This window comes from Melanostigma gelatinosum, assembly GCF_949748355.1.
Source record: "Melanostigma gelatinosum genome assembly, chromosome: 22".
Lineage (NCBI taxonomy): Eukaryota > Metazoa > Chordata > Actinopteri > Perciformes > Zoarcidae > Melanostigma > Melanostigma gelatinosum.
Window position 1 is genome coordinate 9,941,179 of NC_136655.1, and position 21,535 is coordinate 9,962,713.

At 44.5% G+C, this 21,535-nt stretch overlaps 1 protein-coding gene across 3 annotated transcripts in view; it reads left to right on the forward strand.

Annotated features, from left to right (window-relative positions):
* The first annotated feature begins 16,048 nt into the window (after window positions 1–16,048).
* The window catches only part of dock4b (dedicator of cytokinesis 4b), a 90,703-nt gene continuing 85,216 nt past the window's right edge, over window positions 16,049–21,535 (forward strand). For all 3 annotated transcript variants that reach the window (XM_079294802.1, XM_079294801.1, XM_079294800.1), the window contains exon 1: window positions 16,049–16,155. In XM_079294802.1, the coding sequence (XP_079150928.1) occupies window positions 16,119–16,155 (37 nt within the window). In that variant the 5' untranslated portion in view covers window positions 16,049–16,118. The remainder of the gene's footprint in view (window positions 16,156–21,535) is intronic.

The window sequence follows — 21,535 nt, forward strand, 5'->3', positions numbered from 1 at the left end:
GAGTACACCGACATCATCAGGGTGCGATCACAGTGGAGTAGTATTGAGAAATTTGAAAGAAATCACAGACTGGCACACTGGGTCATTCATGGCAGTGACAGCTATATTTGTCAAAGTCATGTCTGTCTGACTAAAAGTGACCAGACACTGCATGGGGACTCAAAGCTTCCGGCTAATTCTGCTCATTCAGCAAGATGACGTCGCACATCTGGATAGCTCAGTCTGTTTGTGTTCTTCCTGTCACCCATCTGTCGTCATCGTCCGGCTTTGCAGCAACCGAATCAGACGCACTGTGATAGTGACTGATCTTAGTCTGTTAGCGTCGACAAAACATTTGGCAGAAGCAAGGGAATTCGACTCCGAAGACACAAGACTTCAAAGAAGACGTGATTTCATTTGGCCATCTCTATCCAGGAAGTCAGTTGGGAAACTCCGCGCTGTCATCTGGTGTCCAGTGAAGTTTCTGTTCTCTTTTCATACTTCTCCTTTTGGTAGCGTGATTAGCTTGAATAAACACAGATAACAGGACCAAGTAGGCTCATCTACCTCTATGGCACGACACTCAGAGGAGAGCAGGTGATTTAAAAGGTGTGTGTGTGTGTGTGTGTGTGTGCGTGTGTGTGCCGCAAAAAGGTTGCAGGGTGCGCAGCAGGCAGACGTTCATGGAGTTGCCTGGCAACCCTCTAGTCACAAAGAGGAGGAAGTGTGATGCTTGTTATGACGCCTTATGTAACCGCAGGGATGAGTTTCAGCACCTAGAATGAAACAATCCATTCCCACAACTTGTTCTCTTTGCACTATCTGGGAAAACAAAATTGAAAGAAAGAATGACTCGTTTTCACAAACCATTCACTCAAAAGTCTGATCGATTTTGCTTTATATTAACTCCACAAATGGGGCGCAATCCAATATAATCTCTCATCCTTGGTGATGTTTTCCTTTCTGTAGGTCTACACAAACTGTGCGCTGCAGGGCAGCATGCAGTGAAGCCATGAGAACCTCCGGTGAACCTGCGGTGAGGCTTGGAGGGGGAGGGGGGGGGGTTCTTCTCTCCCCCGCCTGCCTGCCTGGGGAGCCTGGAGCTTGGGATAAACACAGCCCATGGGTACCCTGAGCTAGATTTCTCCTGCAGTGTGGACGATTATAACACCGGGGTGGAGATGGAGGAAGGGGGAGGGTTGATCAGGACATGAGAGCGGGGAATCTGGAGGAAAAAAAGCAAAAGAACAGAGAAAGGTGGAGAGATGGTGGGCAGCAGCTGGAGAAGATTACGACTCCCAGGTTGAATCTCTCGCCATGCTCCAATTCCCCTCTTTCGCTCGTTCACTTGACCACTCATTCACTCACTCACACCTCAACCACTGCAGATGGACACCCACGGAGATCCACATCGCGCTTTCCAACAAACCAAATAAGATATTCATGAAGCAGTGAGTGGGTGAGTGGGTGAGTGAGACACAAGCATCTATCAATGTATAATGTGACGATGTGTCGATATCGTGTTTACAGTTTATTTCACTGCCCCCAAGGGACCAAAAGAATACATTCACACTGCTTTCATGACCTACAATGGGAGAAGCAGGTCAGAGGTCACTTGGTATATGTTGAAAGATAAATTACAAGACATCCTCAAAAATAATTCCTGAACACACAGTAGGATTTTTCCTTTAAGATCTCTACAGCACAGCATGCTTGCCATAGAAGCTTTGTGAATTTTAGATTCGGAACTGGTTGGGTGAACAGATGAATAAAGAGAGAAGGCTCGCAGAAAGGTAAGAAGCTGGGATTGAGTCATGATTGGAAGGTGAAGGAGTGATGCTGTGAATGCACAAGTGAGTGATGGTCCAAAAGAGAAACAAGCGTAGAAGCAGTCACGGCAGGAAGCCTGGGCAGGTCAAGTGTGCAAGGCAGGGGAGAGGTGCGGATAATGATAGAGACAGAGAAATATAGTAATGGCTGTGGGCAGTATTTAAATGAGTCTGTGTGGCGGTCCAGTGCACAGATTGACTGTGAATTATAACCACTGTGTGCCTACTATGCCAGTGGGCACTTAGTAATTCAGAGAGACAGAAACAAAGAAAGGAGGGCAGGGAATTAGAAAAACCTGAAAAAGATAAGAGTATACCATGTTAAGTTACATGTTATTCTCTTAAAGATAATGAATTCCTTTGTAACTTGTTCCCATGTTTATCCCATGTTCTTATAGTTTTTGCAGTGTTTCTTTCCATCTTGTCTCACCCTCTCATTATTTTCTCTACCTTCCAAGCCCAGAGAGGGAGAGAGAGAACCTCTGTTACCTCTCCACTGTCTTGTGGTGTACCGCAGGGCTCGGTTCTGGGGCCTCTGTTATTTTCACTTTATCTGTTACCTTTGGGACCGATCATAAAAAGCTATAATGTGTCCTATCACTTATATGCAGACGACATCCAACTTCATCTGTCATTCAAACCCAGCGAGGCATTCACATTAACTAGGCTCCTGGACTGTGTCAATGCCATCAGAGACTGGACGGCAGAAAACTGCTTGCAACTCAACGACTCTAAGACGGAGGTCCTAGTTATTGCTCCAGAGGAGTTTGTCCCCATGATCAGGCAGATTATTAGTCCTCTCTCCTCTGCTTCCCATTGCAACCTGCGCAATCTTGGGATTTTCTTTGATCGCTCCATGTCATTTGACCCTCATGTTAAGCAGCTGTCCAGGTCATGTTTCTTCCATCTAAGAAATATCAGTAAACTGAGATCTGTATTATCAACGCCTGAATTAGAAATGATCATACACACATTTATCTCCTCTCGCATTGACTACTGCAACTCACTTTTTACATCACTCAGTGTATCTGCTCTTAACCGTCTGCAGGTCATCCAAAATGCTGCCGCCAGATTACTCACCAGGACAAACCGACGGTCTCACATCACCCCCGTACTCCGATCTCTCCACTGGCTTCCTGTAGCATCTCGGATACACTTCAAAATTCTCACCATCACTTACAGAGCACTTCATGGTCAGGCTCCGACTTATGTAGCTGATCTACTTCGCCCCTATTCACCCGCCCGCACTCTCAGGTCAAACGCTCTAGGTCTTCTGTCAGTCCCACGCACACGATTTAAGACCCGTGGTGACCGAGCCTTTGAGGCAGTGGCCCCGAGGCTCTGGAATGCTCTGCCTGCAACTCTACGCCTCGCAGATACTGTGGATACTTTTAAAAGCCAGCTAAAAACCCACCTGTTTAGGCTGGCGTTTGTGTAAAAGTAAACCCATGTCCTAGACCTGCTCTTAACATTTGTTTTACATTTTTATTTTATTTTTATTTTATTCTTTAACATTTTTTATTCACTCTGTGTATGTAATTTATTGACCGTAGGGTCACATTGTGTTTTTTATGCTTTTAAATGTCTGCTCTGTTAAGCACTTTGTGATAGTACTGTCTGTGAAAAGCGCTATATAAATAAAATTCATTCATTCATTCATTCAAGTGTGTGTGTGTGTGTGTGTGTGTGTGTGTGTGTGCGTGTGTGTGTGTGTGTGTGGTTCTAGCTGAGGGCAGCAGTATTGGGGATGGTTTTGGGACTCAGGGGCCCAGCGCCTTGCTTCTGCCCACGGCCTTACTGGTCCGCTCTGCCAGAGATCTAAGCTCTTTATTTCCACACACACACACACACACACACACACACATAAACACACACACGCATGCACACACCTCAAAAGCACACATTTCTGTGTGTCTGTGTGACTTTGTGAATTATGTTCATATGCATGCAAATATCTTTCCATATTCAGGCACGTTCACAGGCTACTGTGCTGGAACCGTGATGTATGTAAGGCATTCAGTCCAGTTGTTTATCATATGTTTTATCAACAGCAATCATTTCTACAGCTTCTTCAATTTCCCTTCCTTAAATTCAACCATCCCTTTTTTACCGTCATGTCATTTAACTGCACTTCTTCTGCATTTTCTGCGTCACTCTGCAAATTAGCGTCCCACTTAAACTTCAGTCTTTATTTATTGTTTGAAATGCATCTCAATTTCAAGTCAGTGTCACATCACGGGGGGTGTGTGTGTAGGGGGGGGGGGGCCCATCCTCCAAAGAGCAGCTCATGTTCCTGTTGTTGTTTGGTGTGCAGGCTCCCACTTGCAGTGTGTTTGGGCTGAATAATACAATCCATTATTTTTTGTTGGGGAGCAAACAGCTGCCTGAGGAAGCTTCGTCTTTTCCCAGCTGGATACTTTGTGAGCTGTCGAACTACTATCAGCTAAAGGGAACTCTATAAGACAGGCTTCCCTGCAAAAAAGGCTTCGATATATGTACGTCTCTTTGTTGTTCTTGTCTCTGTCTTCATGCCCAGCGTGTGTCTGCCTTTGTCTGCACTGTATACTATGCTTACATCTACACCGTTGCCTCTCTGGCTCGCTCTCTCACAGTCTGGCCCCCCTTGAGTCTGTTTTCCTTCCTTGACTTATTGATTCTGATTTTGCCACGAACACAATGTTTACGCGAATGATACTTCCCGCTGAGGCATCTGGGTGTTTGGTTGTGTGCTTGTGTTTTTGTCCTGTAGGTATGTGAGGACCCCCCCCCTCTCTGTCCCTGCTTGGGCAATAGAAAGAGATCAGTTGTCACTACTTGTTGACACTATTCTGTACCAACGTCTTTTTTAGCTGTCTGGAGTTCAACTGATGTGAGTGGTTCAGAAATATGGCTGGAAAATCTGCCTTTTAAGCCGTAATACCATTTAATATAATCTGTCATGCTGCTGGCTATACATCTGCTCACGTATTACAAATGGCAACATTGGCTGGAATTACTGACATGCAACTGGTAACATTTTGTTTTCACTGTTAAACTACATCTTTGCCATAAAAACGACAAACGTGCCCCCCCCCCACCCGAACCTGCCTCATGTATAATGAAGCCTCAACTCTCTCTCTCTCTCTCTCTCTCTCTCGAGAATTGCCGGAGAATTCATCATCTTCCAGCTTTCTCTTCCTCCAAGGTGCTTTTACCACAGATCCACCCTTGCAATGTATGCAGCCGGCACAGAGATCAAAGATACATCATATTTTGGTGTGTGCATTCATACATGTGCGCTGCTAACAGGCATGCGTGTGTGTCTTCAAAAGCACCGTGGCTATAGACCCCGAGGCAACGAATACTGGTTTCGTGTCAGACGCCTCTACAAGCTCTCTACAAGCTCCAAGCTCCAGCACCAAGGTGAATCGCCAAATATGAAATATCAAAGCCGTGGCAATTTGTGACCACTGACCTTCAGTAAATACAATGCTGCATAGCATGTTGCAAGTCCTGGGAACACGCCGCTAAGGGCCTCGGGGCTATAAATAGTACAATGCGTGGCTTTGTCACATACAGGGTATACCGATGTGTATATAATTATAGTTTAACATTTTGTGAAAGACGCTAATTCGCTTCTTTCTTGCAGCGAGTCAGATGAGAAGATTGATACCACTCCACTGTTTGCACGGTAAATATGAAGCTATACTGCCAGGAGCTGGTTATATATTCGATTAGCATAAAGACTGAAAACAGGGGGCGGGAAGAGCGACCCTTGCTCTTTTGAAAGGCCGACCAGCACCTCTGAAGCTCAATAAACACATTATATCTCATTTATTTAATCTGTACGAAAGCTTGTCTCATGTGGACTATTTTTTGGATTTTTGTTTTCACCGTCACCAGTGAAGACTCAGGAAGTCGCTGCTACCAGCCAAGAACTAGTCTGGCACATATTCCCAAATGATGCTTCTCTGGGCTGCATGTAAGGGAACAAAAATGGGTGATGTTCAGACATACATGTGTGCGTGTTTCCTTTAAACTTGTAATGATTCATTGCCTCTACTAAGAGGCAATGTACGGTGGCCTGTAACACCCCTCTCTGCTCAGGTAAACCAGATATATTGTTAGTGGGCAGATGTTGGTGCCTTTAGATAGAGCCAAGCTAGCTATCCCCCCCCACACTTGTTATGCTAAGCTAGGCTAACTGGCTGATGACTGTAGCCTTATATATAACAGACAAATATGAGTGAACTCTCAGCAAGAAAGCACCTACGTGTATTTACCAAAATGTTGAACGATTAAGATATCATCCACCGACCGTAGATAAATATTTCATAAGTATTTACACAAACTCATGTGTAACTAGAAAAAGATGATGTGTGTAAATCAAACTGTTGGCCCATCTTGTTCTTCACTGCTTAATTACTGTTGGTCGTTTAATACCAGACACATATTAAGGTGCATTGTACCATTTCCTGGCACTGCGCCGCGCTGCACGCATTGTATTGATTCGGTCTTCATTTGACAGTGCTAGATGTCATGTTCGGTGGATAATAGACTGGGCTGAGCATTCAGTGACAAATTGCTGTAATCATGGCAGGGTGTTATTCATAAATTCGATGTAAGAAACCAATCCAAAGGGCTTTTGAAGGTTATGTCATCGCTCGTGACAGTCGGAGGAGAAATAAAACATCTGCTGGGATTGGGCTCTGTCTGTCAGGCCAGAGATGAGGAATGGAGATAGAGAGACATAGAGAAAGAATAAAAGAATTGTTGATTTCCATGGCCTGGATTAAAGGCTGGACTGTCACCCATGTCAGTTTTAAGCGTAGAAGTGTTTCAGTTTCCCTCCAGGGGGCTAAAACGTGTTTTTCTGTAAATGTGAACAACACCAAAGCACAGAAATATATTGAAGCTCTGCTCCCCCAACAACATGTTGGACATAATCAATTTACTTCCCTCTCAAAGGGAATGTACGAAGGAGAGAACCGAAGGTTGATATCTGTCTGGATTAAACACTACCTGAGGCGATAAATCTCAATCATGGGAACACAGCCGCTGTTTCCTTCTCCAGGTGCCAGTCCGTCTGACTCTCCATCACTCGCCTGACCTCTCACACATCGGTTCAGCCACCGAGAAATGGCCATCTCCTCTGCCATATCCTTGTCTTGTAGCTGCAGCTGCATCTCAAATATGAAAGACAGCAGCACATCTGACAGTCGAGGTTTAAGGACAGCAAATCAAACCACGAGGGCCTGACACAGAAGCACGGCCAGGCCTGATATCCAGCTGCCCTGACGTTTGGAAGAGGAGGCTTTTTGATGTGGGAGGCAGAATGGAGTTGTGTTGTTTTATTTTTCTGCCTCTCTGTTGCTGCAAATCTGTGCAGAGCTGTCTCTCTCTTCCTCCGCCTCTCACTGCATGTCTGTCTTTGTTTCTGTCAGTTTCATAATTTCTCTCCTTTTTTCCTTTTATATCGTTTCTGTTTCTGAATGCCTGAAATAGGGCGCTGTGTGTGTGTGTGTGTGTGCGTGTGTGTGAGTGCTGGTTGAAGATATCTCTGTATTGCAGTCCTGTCTGAGCGGAGCAGCAATTCACGGACCCCTTCACCTCACTGTCAGAGGGTTATAAGAGTAAAGCCTGGTGTGTCTCCCACTGAGCCAGGGGGCACAGATCTTCCCTCCACCGGCTTTCATCTGAGCCTGAATACAGCTGCACTGAAAGCACACACCCACACACACACACACACACACACACACCCACACACACACACACACACACACACACACACACACACACACACACACGCACACCTCTTGTTTATTTGCCAAACTGTCACCTCATTTCCAACCTCCTTTCACCTACTTTTTTTACCCCCAATTTCTAACCATCAATTTTCGTTTTATCTTTGCGTTCTTTCAAGAACATTTGATGCTTAAAGTGGTGCTCAAGAGCACGCAATGCGCAGCAAAGCTTCTAACGTGAATGAATGTTGATTTTTCAGCGACAATTATTTGGTATTGACAAGTGTTGATTGGAGTGTTGTTTGTTCACTGATAGAGCCGATGCAGCTCTGGGTTGAGTGTTCTAAATTATCCAAAAAGTGTCCGCTTGACTCTGATGGTGCACACATTAACAGGCACTGACTTCGTGCTGAATTTGCATCCTTAGTTAAATTACCATTGATTATTTCAGCGGGTTAACATGCGCACAGAGTAAGATACAGAGTCATGGCATTGGAAAAAACTGCACTGAAACACATACATCATGCTGTGTGAAATCCAAAAATGTGTATGACTGTGCAGCACAAAGACCTGTAAATGATATATGTATCCAACATGTGAGACAGAGCTCCCCAAGACAGGAAATCTGGGCTGTTTCATATCCTGCTGGGATTTGTAATTCTGTTGACTTATCTGTCCAGATCAGTTTTTCTTGCTTCTGGTTTTGCTGACTCTTTGGTACCCAACCATGCTCAAAAACACATAGACACAGAGGAATAGCCTCAAGAAAACCCCATTATTTGTGTAGTGTCTCCCCTGTTTGAAGCATGAGTGCAAAAAAAGAAGCAATTTTCAAACTACAAGGATTCAGTTCATGTTCTTTCTTCAGCAGCTGATTTTAAGGCCCCCGGGGGTCGATGTGTCAGACCTGCACCAGCATATGAGCTCATCAGAACAACAATGACGAAGATAATCATATAATGTCGGAAGTCCCAGATCTTAATCAGCACCAAAATGTAATTAACCAATCAAATTTGGCTTTGGGTTATCTCTCCATCCAATTTGAGTTGAATAAAATCAGAACAGCAATGTTAGACTAGTTTGTCACCTTAAAAAAAAGTCATATCTCAAAAATAATATAGCCAGCTGATAGAATGTTCCTACATGGACGTTTGCCAATCATTAAGTTTTACTTCAGAATAACACATAAATGCAAACACTCGCACATGGACAAGTTCTCACACAGCCTTTCATAAACCACCGACTTAGCATATTCACTGGGATCATGTATGGCATAATGATTTCTATAAAAAAAAGCAGAGCATTATGGAAATTCACATTTGCCTTATATATTTCTGGGTATCATCTCATTCTCTCTCTGCGGCCATGTTTTTACCAGAGATAACCGAACTGCTGACTTTCTGCTGAATCGAAGCATTGGCGATGACGGTGTGCAATTCCAGCGGCTCGGGTTGATGCCTCTGCATGTTGTCACAGGTGTCACAGGCCACAGTTAAATGTGTCAGCATGTTTTTATGTCATTCGTGCACCCCTGGTAATCACACCCCTCGTGACATCTTTGTTCACCTAGGGCCTAATGAATCCAAAAAGTAGAAATGATCAGCTGGTGAATGATCAGCTGGTGAATGAATGAATGAATTTTATTTATATTGCGCTTTTCACAGACATAACATCACAAAGTGCTTAACAGAGCAGACATTTAAAAGCATAAAAAACACAATGTGACCCTAGGGTCAATACATTACATACACAGAGAAAAATAAAAAATAATAAATAATAAAAAATTAAATAAAAATGTAAAACATATTTTAAGAGCAGGTCTAGGACATGGGTTTACTTTTTACTCAAACGGCAGCCTAAAAAGGTGGTGAATCCTATACGGCACCTCTTTCTGCGAGTTACAGGATGTAGGTGTGGCTGGTACTCTCATCGCAGCACAGACTGCTCCTCACACCAACACCCACGTGTCAACAGGCTGACAGAACAGTTAAACACCAACCAGAAAAGAGCAAACAGCACTTAGCTGAGAGCTGGTTGCGCTACTGCTGGTCTGTGGTGTTTTTTTTTTTACAGATATGAGTAAGACGGATGACTAAGCAGAGAAACAGAAGATTTCATGTTTGTGTGCTTTCTACGATTTACATGTTGTTCAATCAGGTGATGAATCTTTCATTTGAATAAAAGTCAAAACAAGTGGAAGAAATCAGGAAACTAAGTACAGTGTGATTCCTCTTCCCTTCATCTTTTTTCTTTTAGTTGGATTTTTCTGACAGTAGAATTTTGGTTCTGTGCTTTATCTAGTTCCACTTTTGTATTCCTAATAATCCGCTTTCAGCACATGTATAACGTTGTCACTTCCTTTATTGTAGCTAATTTGTCATTGGAAAGTCCATTGTTTTTGCTGAAACAACCAATGGTTTTGGTTTAATGAACAAACGCGGATGTCAGACAGTGGTCGACAAAAGCAGCTTCTCAGCAGCTGCAAATCGTTGATTTGGGAGCTGAAATGACTGCTGAACATTTGTTCAATTTGCTGGTTGTAAACATTGTCTCCAGCTGACTTTTTGATGGTTCAAGCCGTTCTGTTTTGAGTCAACCTCATGCAAACTGCTTCAGCATGTGGACAAATCCAAAGTGTAGCAGGCTTGCTGTGCCCGGTTATAGTTGCTAAATATGGGCAATCTATGTTTTGCAAACGGTCAACTGGCTATTTTAGCCATAAAGTATGAAGAGTATTACTGTTAAGTCGTAAAATATGACTTGTTATTTTTTCTGTGTGTGTGTGTGTGTGTGTGTGTGTGTGTGTGTGTGTGTGCTATGATGAGATGAAACATGCATGTGGGCCGGTGGGGAGGTGTCGAGAGGGGACACATTGCAAAGGATTGCTTTCAACTTGCTAACAGACACAGCCATTTATGACAGCCATCTGTCCAGCATGTGTGTGTGTGTGTGCGTGTGTGTGTCTGTGCGTGTGTGCATACACTCGCAGGCACAATTATGTTTTCGCTGGTGGGTGTTGGGGTCCAGGTGGCTGTATATTGTAATATTGCACCCACAGTGTGCAACAGCACGAGGAACGTGGGAGCCCTGCAGACCACGTTAGTCATAAAAGCACATTCATAGACGCCCAATCTGGGGCTTGCACTTACCATGAACCAAAAACTGTAACTTGGGATACAACTCGAGTCTGAAGACAGTTGTTTACCATACAGTTAAAAAAAAACATGATCATCGTGGACCAAGAGGACTCACAATCATACAGAGCAGGGGAAGCGTTTAAAATAAAATCGGCTTGATTGTTACCATGGTGGCGAATGACCACATCGTATATTTTGTGGACAGCTGAAGAGCTCGTCTGTTTGGCGGCTCGCTGGAGGCACAGCGGATGAAAAAGATCACTTCATAGGCTGAAGGAGATAACTGATGACGTTTTGGCATAAAGGGGACTGAGCAGCTCCTTTTGACTCCACTTGTTGATATCTTGTAACACGATCTGGGTTCAGATCCCATGGGCATCAAAGATCTTTGGGAATGTGGTGAAAAGTGAAACCCTGTGTGGCTGAAGAAGCCAATATGTATTTCCGAATGTAAATAGCAGCTGGAAAGGAGCAGTCGGCGAAAATAAGAAATAATAACCGACTGAAGTGACTGAGAAGCATGTTGATCGGAAACGTTTTAGGTGTATCTGTTAAACTAGATAGGAGAGCACATGGGAGGAAACACTGAACCTTTCAGTCTTTTGATTCCCACAGTGAACACTTTCAGGTGACAGGATCCATTTCTGTGCCGCAAATCATATTTCATAGCTTCTGAGTGCGGCTTTGCACATCAAACCGATGACAAATCATCCGTCGGTGTATTCCGTGATGATGCTTAGTAGGGAGACGGAGGAGGTCTATTTTTACATCGAGCCAAAACAAGGTTTGATGCGAAGGCCCAGCGGAGAGAGGAGGAAAAAGTTGAGCTGATGTGCCGCTCTCATCCAGAGTCTGCAGATGCTGCTCTGTCATTCATGTTGTTCAGATAGAGACTGTTAAGGACAATGCTCGGATACCTGGCAATACTTATAGGCTTTGAAGGGTTTTCAGCAGCAGTAGAAGTGTAGCTGGAAGGATGGATAAGTGTTGGTTGCCATGAGATTTGGTACACACCTTCATATTCCCCTCAGGGTCGTTTTTGTAACTTTATGATCCCTAAACTTTTCACCGAACACAATCATCAGCTTAAAATATGAATGTGTCCATTGTTTTATGACGACAAACCTAAGGCAGCTAATGACATTCTCATTGGTTGCGGCTTTACGTTGTGTTTTGCGTGAAGTTAGCACGCTAACCGGTAAACTACAGGACACATAATATCAGCAATGTCGCATTGTCACTGTGTGCATGTTAGCTTAGCACGCTGATATTAGCGTTTAGCTGAAAGCCGCCAGCATGGCCCCTGCAGTCGTTTGAAGGTTGAAGCGATTCATTTGAATTTCCCCTCCATTTGATTTATTTTGAATGCTTTTACGTGTCTGTGTTGACAAATTTATATTTCTTTCAAATTCACGTTGTTCTTTAACAGTGCTTGTATTTTTTGTGGATCCCACATTGGCTACTGTATATTGTACACCATGTGTTGTACATGTGTACATAATATGTGTCCATGTATACGTGTGTACATAGATCTACATGTTTGAATATGACTGGGCTTTCATGGGTAGATTATATCTTAAAAAAGCGTCATATAGAAATAGCAAATGACTCATTTCTTTTTCGAAAGCTACAGTTAACGTGCCAATACTGTCAATGTGCTGTCTGGGAAAAGCAAAGTAATTCAGGCCATTATTCCTTCATCCTTCATCAGACGTATGGGGCTGTGAAATGCATCCTTCATATGGCACAATGGACAGTGAGGGGTGTTGTTCTTGTGAGGCACAGCCTATTTTCATGGCTATTTTTAGAGGCCTGTTTCTAATGGAGGTGAGGATATTGCCTGCTGTGTGTGAGCTGAGGGAAGCATATGTTTTTTCCCCCCCATCTGACCTGCACTTCCTGGTGTGAATTAAATCAAAGCTGAGAAGTGCTTAGAGGAGGTGATAGGCTCTTGAGATAAGCCAGTTTCGTTTTTTTGCTCCAACCGGCCAGCAAAGTAAATCAACCTCGTGTCGTCTCATTTTCTGACAAATAAACCGAGTTGTAGTTATAATGTTTTAATGCCCAAACCGGGAAAATGAGAAGACATGAAAAAGAAATCAAGGTTGTCCTTCAATGAAACCTGAAAGCTCTAATTTGCCTTTAAAACGCATCGCTGACTATGTCGTCTCGCATCTCCTTTACAACTCGTTTTGTTTCAAAGGCGGTGGAGTCCTGGTTGATGCTAAAGCAGCCATTTTGATTCATGCGTCACAGATGTTGGGTTGATACGTGGCCATGGGCCAGAGATGAAAAGAGACTGGTGGTTGAGTGGTTGGAAATGCTGAGCAATCTTCACAGTCCATCTGGGCTAGTGGAACTGTCTGTGTAAATGGCCGACTCCATCTTCCTTCCATCATCTTCAGTCATGCTTTCAACTATGAAGCCCTGCAGGGAACATATTGGACCCCCGATGAAACTCGGAGCAAACACGAAGGTGTGTACGACCACCGGGGATGGACAAGGGATAAGAGGGAAGGGAAGGGGAGGTGAAAAGATAAAGGGAAGGAGAAATCAAGCCCTAAACAGAACCCCGGGTGTGTCGACCTGTCCTCAGTCCACCATGAACATCCTTTCAGGAAACAGATATGAAACCTCTGATCTGCCTTTTTCCCACTTTTTCCATCTTCAGCCCCTCAGCTGCCACTTCATCATTCTCAATGTCACGTTTACTATATTTTAGTGAAATATTCTATGGATTCGTATTTTTAGCCACAGTAGCAATTTGGTTGAAGGGAAGGCAATGTTGATTGGTTGATCTGTTGATCAGTTAATCCCTTTGGTCCAGACTAACTTATCTCAACAACTATTGGATGAATCGTCATCAAATTTTGTACAAACATCATCATCAAGGAAATGCTGTCCTGTTATGCTGTTGGTTGACAGTATACAAACAGATGTGCTTTAGAGGCAATGATAAAAAGCATGTAATCACTGTTCTTTCCAAATATTGCATTTCAGTCAGGTCCCGGTTAGCTGCAGTCAACAACATCTTTCTTATCTGTTCCACTCCTGTTTTCTTGTTTACCTTGCCACATTTTTCCACCTCCATCACAAGCAAAATGCGACGGCAGCCCAAAGTTTGCGCAGTGACTCGCTGATGCAGATCACGGTCTAGTTTCCAGTTGCTAAAAGAGCAGATTGGCTCCAATCTCCTGTCCTCACAGGGATGAATCCATCGGGCTTCTATTTCACTTTGCTCCTCCGGCTTATGATTTATTCATGTGTGAAGTAGAACATTCCAACAACCCCCTACACCCCACCCTTTACCCACAACCCCACCACCTCTCCAACCAGAATTATCGAAGGAGGCCGAATGGGGATGAAGCGCTGCAACAGGGATACGCACTGCAAAATGAATCCTGCTCTATCTGCTCCTGCGAATACAATATTTCATCAAATGTTGAATTCCGTGGCATTTACTTTGCATGCTGTATTGTTGTGTACAGTTAGAGAAACAGGGCGGAGAAGAAAAGGGGGATGACATGCGGCACATGAAGCCCTCAGCACATGGTTTGTACTTTAACCTACCAAGCCAGCAGTGAGTTTAGGGTTGCTTTTTCATGCCACACGCATTCATAATTCACCATGTAAACTACAAAGCTGGATGGGTAAGTAGACATGCGAACAAGTGATGAGAGACAGAGAAAAGAGAGGCACATTGGACACTTCAAAGCATTTTAATGCACCATTTGCAGCATGGGAAATGAACGTGCATTAGAATGGGTTTTTTGCAAAAAATATCCTTTGTACCAGCAAAACCCCAGCAGATGATGAGAGTTAGTAGGGAATAAATAAAAAAGGGTTGGGGGTGGGGGGTGTATGGGTGCCATGGATTTATTAGATGGTGAGGACACTGCTCGTAAAAAATGTGTGACATTGGGTGTACATGCATTGCAACACAGGCATGCACAACCTCACCACACCGTGCACATATGAGCACACGCAGAGCTGTGTGTTCAACTCTTTCATTTTGGGCTTTCCTTCCAGTTTTCTGCTTCCTCTCATTCAGTCTCATGTATGTTTCATGAGCCAGGTGTCCCAGCGGAAGGCCTGTGGGTCCAAGATGGGATTCGCCGCTGTTACAAGGTCATGTTCTACACTGATACCTTGAAATGAGGGGTCTAATGTCTACTGGGAATGTGTGCTTATGTGTATTGTTAGAGGAGGAATATGAGAGCTTCCCCAGAAAAGAGTGAATTCATATTTCTTTCTTTCTTTCTTATGAGCTAACTACTCATAGAAAAGCCCAAAAGCCAAATACTCTCACGACTGTAAAGATACGATGTGATCTTCATATCCAAATTGACATCACTGGGTGATACTACAAGTCCCAGAATGCGTTGCTCTCGTTTGTCGCTGCATTCACGTACTCCTCGGGGCTTCCAAGTCCGGTTTTGTAAATCACAGCTGCTGCTTGCAAACTCAAGGAGTTGTGATATAAAACAATAAAAACCCAGGTGGGACATCTTTCTTCTGTATTCGCAGTAATGAAAGTCCGTTGCAGTTCCGTGGCAGAATGAGGAGGACTTATGTAAGTTGTCATCATTGTATAACTTGTTTTATAGCAATTATTTAACCCGCTGTGTGGATTTGGTGATACCTGTGGGGAATATCATGAAAGTGTCAGTAAAATAAGCTGTTGCCTGTATCTTAACGAATGAAAATCATCAAAATAAGATGCACAAACCAATTTGTAAAAATTGTCAGGGAAGCTGGCATGTTTAAACTGAGAGCATGTGTGTTTCATGCTAGAATACTAGCTTACGTTAACTCGTGCTTTTCTATCAAAAATGGCTAACGTTAGTGTACAGCCCAATTAGCCTGCTTTAAGTATTGTGTAAGAAATTCACTGAATATATATATATATATATATATATATATATATATATAAAAAATTTACAGGCTACAGAAAAGCTAATGGTGCAAACATGTCTGCAAGAAAAAGCATCACCTCGTCCTAGTAAATCCAATATTTTCTAAAGTCTTAATTTCACACCGCAACTTCAAATTGCTTGTGTAACGAAACAACTCGGAGCTAAACGTTGATGGTGAAATGAAGAACAAAAATATTGACACACGTCAATTTAAACGGAACTCATGCTCTCTGCCCCCTTTATGTCACGAAGCTGTTGAATGACGAGACAATCTCATTTCGCCGGGGCCCTTCGCGTGCCGCTGACCTCGCAATCCTCACATTTCCGACAGCACTAGAAGGCAGCACGTCTCCGTACCACTACGAGCGGCGGCAGCAGCAGCAGCAGCAGCGCGCTCTCTCCCTCTGTAACCTAAACAATGCCTCCTACTACAGACCGGAGGAGAGCACGCCAGTAGAATGCGTTACACAGCACCAAAAACCTGCATTTCCCCGCGATTCCGACCGCTCACTTAAATGTGCCGAGACCGTAAACATGTGGATACCTACGGAACATGAAAAATACGGCGTCGGTGAGTTCTCGTGCTTTATGTTTATTTTCAATGTATTTTTAACTGCTGTCCTTCAGTTGTAGGGCATGTGTGCACGGGTTTGCTCGAGGTGAACTGGCTCTACGGATGATGGTTTTCCAGCATGGCGAATTGTTTTATGAATTATTTGTTTTCTGTTATCGGAAGGCAGCATCAGCTCCATGATGAGCGCTTGGATTAAATCTGACTGCCACATTGCAGAGCATAGGGTTGTCGCTCTGACCCCCCCCCCCCCCCCCCCACACACACACACGGGCTTTTTGCGATCGCTCTCGTTATGTTGTGTCTGTTTTGAATGGAGGGGGAAATCAGCTGCTTGCCAGTCAGTCGCTGTGTATGTCTGGATTTGCGCAAACCTCTGCCAGTTCTTCGAAAGAAATAGAAATCTGAGAAAAGAAACAAAGAGGAGATCTTTATTTCGGTGTGTGTGGGATCGAGATTGCAGTGGACCTTGAGAGGTCCTGGTAATGTGTGTGTGTGTCTCGGTGCATTGTTCCAGGCAGTCTCTGGATCAAACACTGAAGTGAGACAAACAAGCGACAACAACGCAACCGAAGCCAAATGTAGAGGAAGAGGAGGAGGAGGAGGAGGAGGAGGAGGAGGAGGTGGAGGAGGAGGAGGAGGAGGAGGAGGGGGGGAGAAAAAAAAAATCCCACACAGACTTTGTCTTGTTGGTGTGGTTGGAATTTCTTCTTTGCATGTCTTTACCCGCAACAAAAAACAGGGGCTCATTGAGATGCTGGAGCTGAGAGGCGGCTTATATGTCTCATAATTATATTCCCCAGAGATATTGGTGTGTGTGTGTGTGTGGGTGATGCTCTGGTCCCCTACATGATCCCCCAGCCTCCGTGGAAAGCAGCCAATAATCATCTAGTAATCTTTGCAAAGAGATGCCACGACAAAAAGTGGTCAGTAAAAGCTACACAGCTGTGATATGACAACAGATTATACATGTATTTTGCCTCATTGTGCTCTGTTTCTGGTTGCATAATAAAGCAGGCTCCCAGGCTTTTGGAAATGTTGTTTACTGTCCCAAAGAAAAATGCTACCTTGCCACCACGACCTGAAATCAGCGAACCAGAAACTAGCCTTCGGCCTCTCTCTGTCACACTCCGTGGTCTGGTCACTTGACTGCTAAATTCCCCCCCTGGTGTCGACTTGTTTCCCTTCCCCTGTCTGTGTAAATGCTAAATCCCTGATACTTTTAGTAGAGCCACTGTGCAGTTGTATTACACTTAATCCTGTGCGGCGCAAAGTCCCCCGGAGGCCACGGCTCCCATAGAATGAATTAATTCTGTTTAGCTTCCTAAACCCATCTGTCAAAGTTCAATTGACTGGATGAAAGGAAGACATTTATTTTGAAGGCTAAATGCTCACCATTGTCCCCAAGATGGGAGGGAGGGTTCTGTTAATTGGATTAAGTTTCTTCCCAAGTCCCGCATTGTTCCCGCTGTGACATCAATAAGACTTAATTGGCTGTGATTAGCTTTTTAAGACATGTTTTGGCAACGTGGCACTTCTTTGTGGTCTTTTCCCTTTTTTATTTTATTTTAAGGAAGGAACTAGGATGTTTTCCTGTTATGCAATTCAGGTTACGTGATACACACACACACACAAATACACGGCGAGGAGCGGTTTGATTGTACGTGTTAGTTTTCGTTGTGATCAGAGCAGTTTGAATGTGTCGGTGTTGTTCCAGGCTGATGCTCATGATGAAAGCTTGATGTGCTTGTGATGTGTAGTTTTGTTTGTGCTGTACGTTCTCTGTCTGGAGAGGACATCATTCATCCTGATTAAGTGGGCAAATGGATAGATTTAAGAGAGGCTTTAAAGTCGAGATGAAATGCCTTCTCTCCCCACAGCGGGCCAGTCGCTGCATGAACCGGCCATGGATGTCTGATTGGCGCTTTTCGAAAAGTCACAGAAATTATTGAACGAAGTTCCCTCTTCCAGTTCCTGTAGGAAAGATGTGAGGGGGGGTTGACCTTCTGACTGTAGGAAACATACTGACTGCTATTCCTGTATTCATTATTCATCAGGTAATCCCAATGAAATGAAATGAAATCCTTCACATTTTCACTCTGCCGTTGCTGAACTGATTGCAGCTCAGTTATTAGCCTGGTTATTACACAGGCCAGGGGAAGATATTCCATGAGCTGGTCTCCAAGTTCACCTTTTCTTTTTATTACAGGGGGACAAGGATGAATACATCTTTGTCCTTGTGGCAAAATATAACCTCTCACCAGCAATGACCTTTGACCCCCAGACCCCCCCCAGTCTCACCCTAAATGATTCAAGCCGGGAGGAACAGCTGTTGCCTCTCCACAGGTCTCCACACTTTATCGCAAAACCTGAAATGGTACCGAGTTAAATCACACCTCAGTAGAATTAACACCCTTGATCTTAAGCCTGTTGTTTCTCTTTACGTCCAGTCCTGTAGGGCCTTTCATGAGTGTCCATGCTGTAGATATCTAAATATTGGTGCAAGCGGGGTGCTTTGGGAGGACGGGGGCCCGCTGCCATTGATGAAATATGAATGCGCTCTTGGCGAGTTGGTGTTAAGGCGCCCGTTAGCCCGCCAGTGGAGTGATTACTGCTTTTTAACCCGAAGCAAGAAGGTTGAAAGATTGATGAGATGATGTTAATGTCTGATTCCTAAATGGAGACGTTACATTGAGCAAAGAGGGAGAAAATCTTTGACATCAAAGTCATGTTTTTGAACACAAAAGAAGGGTTCGGTGTCCAGTAAAACTGATAAGATTAAAGAGGATTAAAGGAGGCGTGAGGTATAATGGCGAGATTACTGGATCACAGATGTCCCCAAGAAAGTCTCTCCGAAATGCACGACGGATAATCTGCCGCAAATGTCACTCAGGACAAACACACTTTGACTTAATCGCTGACTGCGGAGCACTCCGGAGGCTGCACTGTGTCGAGTTCGGAGTGGAAGCAGAGTTAATGCTGTCGACAGACAGAGTTTCTTCTCATTAAGACCCTCTGATACAACCGATCAAGCATGTCATTGCTCATCATAATTTAGACACATAATTAAGCCGTCTTAACGAGTCGGTTTGGATCGGCGTGCGTTGGGTTCTCCACCGATTTGGCCGGAGAGGCTCGATTCAGTGCTCCTGGTCTGTTCTTTTGAGTGCTGTGGGAGAAGCAACTGCATCAGATAAACCCAGAATGTGCTCAGCGGCCTGATTGAATGTTCCCCGCTCGATGGAGGGCCAGCGTCGGGCCTGAGGGTTTGCTGCTCTCCCGGGGCTGACATCGCTGGTTCCTTCCCTTAGGGAGGGGAATGTCGCTGTGTTTGATGGGGGGGTGGGGGGGTGCTGGCGCGTGTCAGGGGTGGGGCTCATTGTCGGAGGGAGGTGTCCGCCCTGCCCTGTTACCCTCCAAATTCAGCCCCCTTCCCACTCCACAGGGGATTAGTAGGTTGTTTTGGAGGGGGGGGGGGGGGCCCCGAGGCCCATTATACCCATGATTCCCTAATGCAGCAAGCCCCAAGGCGTTGTGGGTGAGGGGGTGAAGCCTACCAGCTTGTAATTGCTTGCTCGCCCGCTGCCTCGTCTCCATGTGCAGAGATAGCACCCCTTCTCCTCACACAGTCAACATGGAGGCTCCCCTGTGACTTGAGCAGATGCAGAAAAATGGAAAAGCAAGAGAGTTAACCAGCCAGCCCACTATTATACACAAGCTGTTCCCTGGTGTGTGTGTGTGTGTGTGTGCATGATGTATGGGTTAAATAAATCGACACGGACATGTGACATATGACGGGCTCAGCGAGCGCTCTGCTCATTGCTGATTCACCCTCGCAATAACAAGCCACGGTGGCACAAACGCGGCCAGAGACGTGAGCATCATCTCAGTTATATTTTGTGGGAATAATAACATTTGACCTGTTTTCCGTCCACACACTGGGGATACCCTTGTGTATCCCATTGGGGTTGGTGTGACACAAACAAACTAATATGCTGTATGTACAATGTTGAGACAGGCAGCTGCCGGGGGGGCAGTCGAGCGTGCCTGCTGTACGGAGATGATGCTTCTGCTCCGAGATGGCCGAGCGATTTCCCAGAATGCATGTTGCTATTATAACGGCCTTTATGGCATGAAGTGTTTCTTTCAAATGCTTATCTAATATGCTTCTTAGAGGCTCACTTGTGTGCATCATGAAATTAAATGAACGCAAATCGATTTTGTTTTTGTTAATTGGATTGTCTTTCCTTTTTGACGTACTGAATGAAATGTGTGGCGCTTTTTTTTAGTTTCGTCTATAGCTTCGCTGTTGTGAAACAGGCCTGTGGTGGTGAGGTACAGTTGGGGTTCAATCCCCGATCCCTGTGTGAAAGAGGTTAATGGGATATGTCCTATTAGGAATTCAGCAGCTTAACTGATCAGCAGCGCTCCTCTCTCTCTGTGTGTGTGTGTGTGTGTTTTTATCATCTGCGTGGGCCGGGGGTGGGGGGGGGGTGGGAGGGAATGACTGACATGCCATTTTCATAAACGAAGGGCGCCTGCCGGTGACAATCACTGTGATTGGCGGGTGAGAAGAGCTGTTTCTGCATCGAGAGACACTTGGTTTTTTTGTTGTTACTCATTTACATCAGTTATAAAAAAAAAAAAGAAGCCTGCGCTGCTCTGTGTATTGTGGCTGCAATCTAGGCGTGCGTGTGTTGACCGTAGAGGAAGTGTAAATTGATTTGTGTGCGCGTTTGTGTGGCTGACCCTGTGCAAGATAATGACCTCAAGGCCTCCATTTCCCCATAAACCTCGCTTCAGTTAAAGCTATCCCTGCTCACCCTCAAGTTACTCAATCCAGTGTGCTTGATCCATTATTAACATGCTGATTAAAAAGTAGTTATGGTCTGTTCAGGATAAATCTTCTACCACTAATGTGGCATTGATGGCTGATATAATGCCACGGCTCGCTTAAAGGACGTATGCATAATTTAAGGATGTGAAGGGCTAATGGTCGTCGTTGTGTCTGTATTTAATTACCCTGTTAATACTTGAATATCTAACACCGTCATTCACGCGGTCACAGTGGGGGCTGTGCAAGAGGAGACTGGTACGGATCACTTTGGTCCTGTTCTTTTGTTCTGCTCTGCTGGGTCATCTATTTCTATTTGGGATGATTGACCCTCATCAGGCCACATCTGTATTGGGGCCGTTTCCTCCTCAGAGCATCGTCTCTCTTCATCTTAGCCCTTTGTGGTTTTATGAGGACACTTAAGGACATATCCTCCAATGCAAACTGTATATACATCCACACAGAGAACTGATGACGTGCTCTTTTTCTCTTGTTTAGTTTTCTGATTCAAACTGGTTTGTTGCCACCAACAAAAAAAAAAATGGT